The sequence below is a fragment of the Simochromis diagramma genome, unplaced genomic scaffold (genome assembly GCF_900408965.1).
Source record: "Simochromis diagramma unplaced genomic scaffold, fSimDia1.1 OVJJ01000583.1, whole genome shotgun sequence".
NCBI classification, from domain to species: domain Eukaryota; kingdom Metazoa; phylum Chordata; class Actinopteri; order Cichliformes; family Cichlidae; genus Simochromis; species Simochromis diagramma.
This window is the reverse complement of record NW_024387285.1, coordinates 1,831,867-1,844,008: the sequence shown is the minus strand read 5'-3', so window position 1 is coordinate 1,844,008 and position 12,142 is coordinate 1,831,867. Positions and strand designations below refer to the sequence as shown.

At 40.4% G+C, this 12,142-nt stretch overlaps 1 protein-coding gene across 1 annotated transcript in view; it reads right to left on the bottom strand.

Moving 5' to 3' along the window:
* Positions 1–12,142, bottom strand: part of rasgef1ba (RasGEF domain family, member 1Ba) — a 113,429-nt gene that overhangs the window by 77,256 nt on the left and 24,031 nt on the right. Inside the window, exon 3 of the mRNA XM_040003627.1 lies at positions 7,777–7,830. Coding sequence (XP_039859561.1) covers positions 7,777–7,830 — 54 coding nt within the window. The remainder of the gene's footprint in view (positions 1–7,776; positions 7,831–12,142) is intronic.

Below are 12,142 nucleotides of genomic sequence, written 5' to 3'. Positions count from 1 at the left end.
TTTTTTTTGAATTGCAGCTCAAGTAAATGCCCTGTTAAAAAGAGAAGTTTTTAAGACTTCAGAAGATGCACAATGTCTCCAGAGTCAGGGAGGTAACGTGTCTACATCATCATCATCACAATACAGCAGATACAACCTTCATCGTCGTCCCTTATGCGACAAATAAATGTTCCATGAAGCGCTGTTGCTATTTTCATCCTTCTCTTTAAGGGGAGAGCAGTCACCACTTGAAGCAGCACTTGTAGTGTTAATCTGGGTGATAACATCCAGAACATACACTTCCTTCCCTTAGTTCAGAGTATGTAGAGGTTATCTCTGCTATTCATGTATGTGTTTGAGTGGGTGTTCATTCACATGCAATGAATGCAATATTCCCTAGACCCTCATCCTCACCTTAGCCATTACAACTAAGTTAGAAGCCCCAAATGTTAGCCAATGTTAGCCTTCTCTTTAACCGTTTGAGGGTCCTTTGGAGGAACGTGAAAAAGTTAGAACAGAACAAAATACTCACTTTCCTAAAAAAACAAACAAACTACTCACTCAGATTTCTAAATCTTAGACTGGATCTCACAAAGATATCTGTAAGAGTGCACGCACATGTAAAAGAAGTACAAGCCTGGCTTCAGGCCAACGTCCAGGCCGTGACTAATAATCACAAGACCAGCAGGCCATGAGACTTGTTTGCAAGGAGCTAACCGTTCAGCACAAACACATCCAAACACGTTCCCCCTCTGAACCAATTAATTTCATCCCTATGGCTCAGTGTTTATCTATGTGTGGATATCTGCGAGAAGAGACGTGATGCCTGCAATGACAAGGTTACGTAACATCTGCAGGCATGTGTGTGTGACACTGCCCAGCCTAATTCCAGCAGAAGGTTAGCAGACGACTTGGTTGTGCAACACGTCTGCGATCTTGGCTTGATTCATGGCACCCTGTCAGAAAACCGAAGCAAGACGTAAAGTCAAAGCTTTCATAAAGCCCGAGCAAGAATTCAATGAAGGAAAATGCTTTTTAAGATAACATTCGGATGTGTGCACACAGGCGTTACAGCGAAGACAAGAGCAGGAAGTGGGAGAAAAAGAACAACGTTGTTACAGCATGATTTCAACAGAGAGATGAGTTATCTGCACAGGCAAAGTAACTGTGTTTGTTCAGCATCTCTTAGCATATTTTATACAAAGTTATTTGTGTTGTTTAAGCTGTATGAAGAGATTGAAGAGATTTGGGGCTGCATACAGCTTTGTCTTGCACCTGGAGAGTAGTGCGATTACTTCTTTCTTTATTTTTTGGGGATTTAGCTGCCTACTCATCACGGTGTTTTTAAATAAATGCATGACAGGGCAGTGGGGGTAGTTCTAGAACTACTGGAGGGTTCTAATAATAAAATAAAAAAATAGTTCATGCATCCCTTATTTTAAAAGGGGGAAGCACTTCTTTAAAATCTTTATGAACATCTGCCATCAGCATAATTAATTCACCAAAGGGCACTTCGGTGCCATGTGGAGGCCGATCGCTAATACAGCCTGGGTCAGCAGTTTAATTCTCACTGGGACCACCCGTGTTAAATGTCACTGCTTGTGGTACTGTCTGGTGTTTTTGGAATAATCCACTCTCCAACTGGTACTTATCACATATGGGCTGTAACCGGATTACATGTTCCATTTGACTGCAATTTAAGTGACGTGTCAAAAAAATTTATTCTCACAAGTATTTTTAGACAAATCTGTTTCTGCGTGTTGCTGAACCAGGGAGAGGTTTTAGTTTGGCCTGTTTGGATCACAGTTAACCACTCTGTAAATATGGTGTCGAATCCGCGTTCACGTGTTTTTAAAAACACAATCTACAAACAAATATTTCCACGCAGCTCTAAATACTAAATTCCTGGAAATGTAAGAGCAGCAGCAACTTTGAAACAATTAAGTTGTTTGTTCTAATCCACCTTAACAACAGGGAAATTAGCCTTTTCTGTCTAAAAAGGATTATGAATAACACAAAACTTTTTTTTGTTGCTTTTCTTGTGTTGAAATAAAGTAAAATAACATTTTGAAACTGAGCGTTTCGAGCGTTCTGAAGCCTGCTGAGCTTCTGGACTCGCAGGGATTACTTGTACATCCACTGACCTCATTGTTTGAAACTTTGGAGAGTTCCAGCAGTTACTCAGAAAATACAAGCTGTGTTTGTGAACCACCAAATCTCCTTCTCTTTCCTACCGTTTATGTTGTTACTCTTCCTGAAAGCATCTCTGTATTGTATGCTGTTTCAGGAACCCTTAAATGAGTTCTTTGAGATGACAGCAACAAACAACCGTTTGTCTCAATATGACTTGGAGCCCCAGGTACTGAGCTTTAATAAACTCAAAGAGGATTCCTTGTTGTTGTTATTCCTGCTGCTCTTACAGACACAAATGGTTAAATAGAAAAGATACAGCACTCTGCTTTTGGCTCAGATACACTTTCCCAGCAGTGGGTTGCTGATGTTGGAGGAAGATCAGAACTCTGAAGGAACACGCTTTGGCTTTTGATTTATTTGAGGAAAATATTTATGTAACTGGTGCCCTTATATAACCCGTCTGTATTTTAGCATACACACATCACTCATGTGGCATGTTCTTATCATAGTTTTCTCAGTAAGGTTTAGAGCCACAGTCAGAGGCTCCAGTGTGCCCCACTGGATGGCTTTGCAAAATGCCAAAAGAGAAGAGAAGACAGTAACAATTTTTAAAATGCACTCATTTTCCATCAGGAAGTCAGATACTGCCACTGTGATTTTGCAATGTATATGTAATGTTGTCAGACTGATAAAATGTGGAAAACCTGAGACTTTTCACTAAAGTTACACTTGTCATCTGGCTGTTCATCATTTATTTTGTTGCAGTTGATGTGAATGTACTGAAAATGTACCCGTACTCATCACTAACACAACGATATTTTTAAAAATACATTATGCTTGCGATCGCATTGGGCTGGTCCAGTGGTCCATGAGCTAAAACTGTTTGGCCTCCATGGTTTGCAGTAATGGATCATGTGGGTTTGCGACAAGCAAAAGTCCATAAAGATTATGCCACTGTCAAATAATCCCTGTAGGTAATCCAAGATGAGTTCAGTGTCTGCTGGGAAGCATTTGTTGTTGACTGTTGACAAAAGAAAAAAAAAAAATCCTCACACAAGGATCAGTTAAATGGCTGAATTTCACATTAGTGAAACGATGAGTGTTTACATTATGTGGAAACCGATTGTGGTGCAGCTCCACCAGAACGGAGCACCCCCAGAAGCAACATTACTTGCAATATGAAGCATTAGCATTGCTAATGTGGCGATAAATAACATAAGAAAAGCATTAAATGAAATTAAATTCCAATGTCATCATTTACATTGCGTGCATGATCTTCCTGGATGACTTACTAATGTGTTTAACGTGATTAATCTCGACATGTCAGCTTTTGTTTTGCTTCTTTAATCAAGGCCTCAAAGTCAAGCTCTGCTGGTCTCAGTGCTTCCCACATGAGCTGACGGCTCAGCTCAAACCTTTCTATGCATCAAATAGGTAACTCTAACATATTGTGCACTATTTAAGCTGCTTCAGTCTGTATACAGCAGCCCTGCACCTTGCAGGTCAGCTCCGCCTTACATGCTCTGTGTGATTTTATCAATGCCTGACTTGAGTTTTCCTGCTGCTCTTCCTGCCTTGTGATTTCCTCATGCATGTGGAATGTCTGGGATATCCCAGAAGGGAGTCAGACTGCCAAATATAAATTACTGCAGATGGAAATAATCTTTTTAATATAACAATCCTGACTAAAATGTATCATCACTTCCACGCCTTGGTATATTATAATTATTGTGTAGGGATGACGAATCAGCAGGTTTCAGTCCTTGTCTGTCAGTGTCTCATCTCTCAATGAGCATCAGGTGAACACTTTACCACACTCCTATGCGAGGCAGGCGTCTCCTTTTTTGTCAGCTACAATAGCCAAACAAAGGAATAATTTAAAAGAAAATATTTTAAAAAACAGATTCATCCATCCATTTCCTGTAGCTTATCCAGTTCCAGCTCACAGGGGAAGCAGCCTAAGCTGAGATACCCTCTCCACTGCCACCAGTTCCAGTTCTTCCAGGGGATACCCCGAGCCAGTCAAGAGACATAATCTCTTCAGCGTGTCCTGGATCCACCCCGGGGGTCTGATGCTGGTCGGACATGCCCGAACCATCTAAACCAGCTGATTTCAATTCAGAGGATCAGCTCTACTCTGATCCCCTCCTGAGTAACTGAGCACCTCACTCTGTCACCTGGATGTAGTTTGCTCATTTCAGCCACTTGTACCTGCAGTCTTATTCTTTTTGACACTACACAGAGCCCATAGCCAGAGGTAAAGGCATATAATCAACCAGCAAATCAACCTTGTTTCCAATCTTTCTCTACAAGCTCAGATCTTGTCTTGTCTCGAAAAAAACAAGATATTAGGGTTGTGTGACTGTGTGATCAGCCCTTCATATTACACGAAAGACCCAAAGCACCCGTGAGAAGTCTCTCAGAGAAATTATTCACTCACTACTACTCCGCTCACCACTAAAATCCCCCTTCATTAAAATTCACAGTACTTCTTTTTGAGTGAGCATCCTGCTTCCGTTGTCATGGGATACCCATTCCTATTAATGGTCAAAGGCTCCCAATCCATTACAAGCCATTTGATGCCGTTTTATTCATCTCGTTATTCACTTTTAATTAAAAATAAAGAGCTACACGACTGACTGCAGTAAATTATCTGTCATTAAATTACAGCAGTCATCACGTTGATGGCAGTAACATCAAAGACTTATTTGTGCTAGGCTCCATATTAGTGGGTGATTTGCTTTGATTTTACAAGCACCTTGAGACTAAACATCAAGATGCTGAAAGCCAGAGAAAATTTTGACAGAAAGGCAGAGAAATGAACTCAGCTGAGATTTATTTACCAAGCACATTCCATTCAAATATGTGGCACTGCTTCACCGAGATATAAACTCAAGTCTCTTCCTACTTTACCACACAAAATGACCATCTTTGCACTAGTTGGCATCCTCAGTTCACCTATAGAGGCCCGTGATCAGACTCAGTCACAGCTGTGAGTTGGATTTATTCAGTATACAATAATGAGTACAATGTGCATGAAGGGTAAAATAAAATCAATTAGGATTTAGGCACAATTCTGGCTTTATTATTAGATTAATCCCACAAAGCTGTGGTGGTATCATAGCGTCTGTCTTCTCTGGCTGACTGTCCCACTGAGAGTGCCATTGTTCAGCATGCAAAAGATTTGCATAATCCCCAGCCAGCCCCTGCTCCACCTGTGCCATCCCACAAGTGAGGTCACTCTGAAATCCAAAGGAGATTTCAGTGGGACAGAAACGGAAACCTTTCCTATACCAGTACTTAAAGGAAACAGGGGAAATGAAACCTGAGTGGATTATCCTGCTACAAAGAAGCCTGGAATTGCAGATCTCAACAATTTTAGCTTGTGAACCTCAAAATAATTTTGAGGTTCACAAGCTCTAATAATCTCCAGCTCTTCCAGGGGAAACTCCAAGAGACATTATCTGTGGTTCGAACTGAGACTGAGAAATTCCTTGATGCCAGGATTAAATTATTTTGTCACGGTCCTGGCTCTGTAACCGGGTGCTTTGTGTTATGAATTATTTATAGTCTTGGATTTCATTGTTATTTATAGTTTCTAGTCTCTTGGTTTCTGCCTCTGTTCCTTGTGTGACGTCTAATAAAGTTGTGTTTTCATGTCGGTGCTTGTCATTGTTTCCGTGTCAAGTCTGTGTCTCTGTGCCTGCCTCATGTTTCCTGTTTTACTTTGACGGTCTCGTGTGCTGTGTTAGTGTCTCATTGTGTGTGATTTCTCCCAGCTGTGCTCTCTTCCTGTGTCTCATTCCCTCATTATCCCTCTGTTTGTTGCTGAATCGTCTGTGTTTCTCGGATTGCATTTCTCATGTCCAGGTCTTTGGTTTCTTTATGCTTGTTTCTAGTTTCCCCCCAGTTTAGGTTTTGTCAGTTTAGTTTTTATCACCTTCTGCTTTTGTTTGCATCCTGTCCCTGCTGCAACTAAAGGCACGTTTCAAAACCTGTGACAGATTTTGACGTTCTTTCCTCTCTTCGCTACATATCAGGTTGAATGCTGCATGCACATCTGTGCATCCACTTATCTTATAATTATCTAATTATAGCATATGAAAGGTTATCTAAAGTATTAAATTAGTTTGTCCCAACAGTATGTATTTTGATAATGAGTTACCAGCTGTTGCCATGGCATCAACAGACCTTAGAGGGGAGGTATATTTATGGTGTGAGTACTGTGAGGCCTTGGACTCGGGGGGGAAACAAAAACAATCGTGGCAGCACCGAGCTTGTAACTTTTAATTTTACAGCAGCAAACTTCATTCACTCATGCACCCTGGAGCAAAAAGAAATAAAGAGTTCATCCTAAAAGAATATAAAATGTACAACAATCGCAACACAGACTCTAGAATCAACACAGTAGCATCTAACAGACTTGGAGGACTTTACTGACCAAGGCTAAGATAGATCACAAATGTGACACAATGCAGCAAAGCTCAGTGTCATCACTGATCTACAGAGCACCAAAAAAAAGAAGTTAGTCTCGTACTTTTGTCCTCCCCAAAAGCTCCTTTAACCACAGCAGTTATGTTACAGGGACATTAACATATTTGTTCAACCTGGGAAAGAAAAAAGAAAAAACTTGAACCAGGATCTGAATGAAGACTGAAGAGTTCTTTGTTCCTCGGAGCAGCTGAAAGACTTGGCCACATTCCCCCAAACCAAGTGCCACCAAACATCAATAATCCAGTCTGGCATTGGACCAGCTTTGACTCTTCACAGTATCAAAGGATTTAAATAGTTTTTCATGATCAGGCCCTCCAATACCTGTGAATCAACAGTAGACCGCCCACCCACCTGCTGCAGCCCATTACTTAAAGGCTGAGAAAGGCCTCCAGACAGAGCAGGGGGATGCTGCTTGACGGTCACACTGCACATGGGCGCTTTGTACACAGGGCAGAAAGGGAAGCTTTTATTGTTTTCTGATAGATGGGTAATGGATGAATCCATAAATCTGTCGGCTTCATTTGGTGCCACTGAGCTAAGTAATTAAATAACTCATGTGCCAGTTGGCACAGGACACCACAGACTCCCCTCCCTGATAGATATAGCCAGGCAAACAACTGCGCGCCGTAATCATTTCTTTTGTTGCAGCTTAATTGGTTTTCTGAGGTATTTGCAATTGCAATTTGCATTACACGACAAGAGTGAGATCAAGGAAGTCTTTGTATTTCCAAAAAACACGGTATCATCAACAAAGAGACAAGATTCTTGCCATCTGCCAGACACGGGACTGCCTGAATGACTTGATTTTTTAAAATGTAATAATTTGGGGGGGAAAAACATATTCCATCATATTTAGAGGGTAAGGCAGCTCTGAAACAATGTTTTAAACAAGGCACACACAGGCACACGTATGTGCGCGCACACACACACACACACACACACACACACACACACACACACACACACACACACAACACCACCACACACACCACACACACACACACACACACAACACACACACACACACACACACACACACACACACACACACCTGCTGCTGCTTTTTGGGAATTTTTTAAATCAGGAATTTTCAGTTTAAAGAAAACACACACATCCTCCTTTGCAGGCATCATCATTTAGCTGCTTGAAGATGATATAAAGGTGACTTACCAGTCTGTTGTCCAGCACTGCTCTCTCCTTAGATAATGTCCCAAAAAAGCTTGGCTGGAAAGAAGAAAGAGAATTATGTTTGTTTTTTCACTTTCATGGGAACTTTTTGAATAAACTTTGTGTTTATGCTACTCCTGGTCTTGTAGCTCAGTTTATTAATGAAATATTATTATTATTATTAAGTCTTTAATCCACAGTGGGAACACTTTGTAGTGACTGGTCTTCTTCAACACTATAAGTCATATTAGCCTTCTAAATAACGGTCTTTGCAGTCTCAAACACATCTGCCCGACACAACTGAGGGAACAAGGTAAAACAAATAAATCCTTGGCACAAAGCAGCGTGAGCTCAAACCTGCTGAGCTGCAGGTATCGTAGCCGGAGCAAACTGAGGACACGGGGGAAAATAATGATGCTAATAAAAAATCCAAATTTATTATAGTGGGACAGGTGCCTTTGCTGAGAGTAATGGTAGTCATCTGCGTTTAATGTGGATCTGAATGTGGGCGGCACGTACGGGCTAATTAAACCCGCAGCTTTAAATACAGAAAGAGCCAACAGAGCAGAATAAAGTGCTTTCCTTTGCAAGTCAGATGATGGCCCGATGCTGAACAAGGAGAGCCACAACTCAGGGTGTTCCTTCAAGCAGTTATAATCTCCACACACACACACACACACACACACAAACACACACACACACACACACACACACACACAAACACACACACACACAAACATGTGGATTACAAGGAACAGGCGAGCTCTCCTAGCCAAGGATATAATTAACCGTGTTTGTCCTGGCATTCACACGCAACGAGATGAGACAATAGACAAATATTTCCTTTCTGTTTACATTGAGGAATTATGGAGAGCAAACACGAGTGATTTTACAGTCTGCTGATTGAGCTCTCCTGTAATTTGCATCCAAAAATGTGAATTTTACAAATAAAGAAAACCCCGTGCTAGAAAAAAAAAAAACACATTATGCCACCATTTCATTTGTAATAGGTATTCCTGTACGCCTTAAACACACTGAACTAGAATGCCACGGAGCCCTGGGTAGAAACGAACACTCAAAGTTTGAAACGTTCCTTTTTTGTTTTTCAATCAAAGTGAAAAATAACTAAAAATGGCCCTGCAGTGCCCATTTACTATCAGGGTGGGCATTCACTCAACCTTAATCTCCTCAAGTTGAACACTGGCAGGATTTCTGGGTAAAAGCCTACAGCTGCATGCTGTTGCATAACACAGCCCTATTAGCCAACCTGTTTCCCTGTGACACAGAAACAGGAAATCAATGGGAAAGGTCACTTTGATGTTTGATTGCATGTGCTCTTGCAAGAAACCTTAAGCACTAAATGCTAGTTTCAACCATATCATGTAGAGTTAGAAAACAGGAAAGGATCTAGTTGCAGGAAATGACTTGTTTGATGCTATAATAATGTACAGAGAAAATCCTCTTAAGCCATATTAGCGAAAAAGGGATTTAACTGATCAAATCCTGGAGGTTGGGAGCCGTTTGCGTTATCAGGCCAGAGGATCAAGAGACATGTTTCACTAATTCTGAAGATAGCTCCTTTTACCATATGAGGTAGCGTACAGAAGAGTTTGTTAGCATGAGCATTTCCCAAACTCAGACAGCAGTTCAGTGAGGGTGGCGTCCCGCTTTGGCTGAGGACTAGAGCAGGGCGATATGACCAAAAATATTTATCATGATATACATTTGAAAATTGCGATAACGATATAACTGATGATATAATTGACACTAGACAAAATACTTTACAACTCCACAACTTTATTAGTGCAAACCCCCCCCCCCCCCAAAAAAAAAAACATCAATGTATTTGTATTAAAATTATTTAAAAAATTTTACAGTGCAAATGCAAAAAGGCTTTTTTTTTTTTTTTTTTTATAACGGTACGATATGGCCCAGCCCTACTGAGGACATTTGTCTCAACGTGACGACTGTAATCTCAGACCTTTCTGATCTTTTGTTGTGCCAACGTAACACTGTAGCTGTTCCTCCATATCACTTATCCTTATTAGTTATGAAGACAGGCTAAGGGTGGGTTCTATGAATCATTTATGGGTTGGTGCAGAGACTAATTGAAATGAAAGAACAGATTGTGGAAACAGTCATTAGCCCAGTGTGCTTTTTAGGAATTATGTAGGGGAAAGCAGTGAACGTGTGACGGCGGGGTCCGCCGGTGTGATGATGAGGTGGACACAGAATCAGACACGGTGGGAGACCAAGTTTCAAAACAAGACGAGCCTTTATTTGGCTGATACATGAATAAATCAAACAACAACAATAACCAAGACTAGACTATGAACTAAACTTAATTATTTTAACTATGACTGTGACCTTGACTATGATTAACATGGGGGTTACATAGGCGGACGACCTGACAACGAGCAGTAAGAGACAAAATGCACACATGAGGTGATCAGCTGACACAAACAAATCATAATGACACCACAGGGGGAGTGTAAGACTTTCAAAATAAACAGGAAACATGACGGGACACAGACGTGACCTGAACTTGACGACATGAACAACGCAGACATAAAACATGACAGATACGACACAAAAAGGGGAACTTTAACACAGGGGAAGATGACACAAAGGAGTCTAAATGAACAAAGAACTATAACTAGGCAACCTAGGAGCTAAAGACAACAAAATGAACCAAAACATGAAATACGAATATCAAAATAAAATGAAACACTGGGTCAAACGATCCAGGACCGTGACAGAATGCTCTTCAAAAGAATCAATTTAAAAAAAAATAGTCACAGATTTCTTTTAAACAGCCTGAATGTTGAGAAATCCGATTAAAGTCAAGTCTATTAAAGCTCGTTTCTGTGGAAACAACAATGTATGGCTTTACAAAATCATATTAAAACTGCATAAACATTAAGACGAAGTTCAGCTGTGGATAAAAATGCAAAGCAAAAGGGGGTAAAAAATAAACTGTTTCAACATCATCCAGCATTGTTTAACTGTTTAAATGCAGACTCATATTACTAGTAGATTACTTTGTCACAGGGTGAGGGTGGATATCTCCTCATCTTGTGAGTTGTAGTTGTGATTTGATCACATGTCACTGTTTCACTCTCACTCAGATGGTCGTAATAAAAGTTTTAGCAGGACGCCCTGAATTCCTGCTAACTTAGCTCATCTTTACTTGGACGCTTCAGAGCTAAAAGCTTTGACCACATCTGGTGTTGCCGATGGGTGTGGTCAGATGTGTGTTTCGGAGCATCTGTAATGATGTGCAGAAGAGCGCTGGAGTGAGATGTTAATCTACAGGATTACAACAAAGGCAAGTTTTCAGAACAAGTATCAATAAAAGGCCAGTTTAACCTGTTAGTTAGCGGAGGAAGCAATGCTAATATGCAAGCAATCGTTTCCTTATTAACCTGTACAAACAAATCTAAAACGCCTACAAATTGGATACAACATCAGACTATTGAATTCTGAATTGACTGCACAGTAAAATGAGAGATTGTGGTCACGTGTGGAGGGGGTCTTCTAGAAGGACATCAACTGTAAGTTTAATTTAAGCAAATCTGAGTATCATTCAGGATTGTTTTAATGCTTCTGCTGAGGAATGATGGAAGATAGCAAGCAAAATGAAGAAAGAAACAACAAAGACCAACAAAAATCAAACCCTGTTCTGCCACCTCACTCATTAGATAATTGCTTATGAGACTCAAACCTCAAAGTGGTGCTTCTACCTTTGACCTGTGACTTCTTCTACAAAGCAGGTGAAGATGAGACCAAAGGAAAAAGGAAAGCTGAGCTTTTATCTTGATTACAGGGTTGCCTGAACTAGAAGTGACCTGCTAAATGTGGACTTGCATGTTTATTATCAACCAGAGACCTGGAGCTTTTGACCCAGCTGACCTCTACTGCCCATCCTAAATGATTAGTCCCACAAAGTACACTTGCATTCTCCTGCTGCTCTCCTGTCAAATGTTGTTAAACTAACTCATGAAAGATAGATAGAAATTTTTAAAATAATACATCTGTCAGACCTCCACAGAAACTGCAGTTCTTCTAATACCAACTTTCCTATTTAACTCAGACGCTAAAATTCCCAACTTCATTTATGAAATATAGATGTTTACAACCTGCTACAACGTGTTAGTTTATCATTCTCCAATCTAAGAATAGTCACTTCTGACTAAAGACAAAGACACTTGCTAATGTTGCGGTATACCAATGGGTCAATGTCTTTTACCATCTTGGCAAACTATTTTTATGATTTTCCTTTTTTTACTGATTTCTTTTTTTCTTTTTTTCTTTTGCGTTGTTTTCTATGCCAATGTTGTTTTTTGGTTTTATGTTACACAAATCAAAT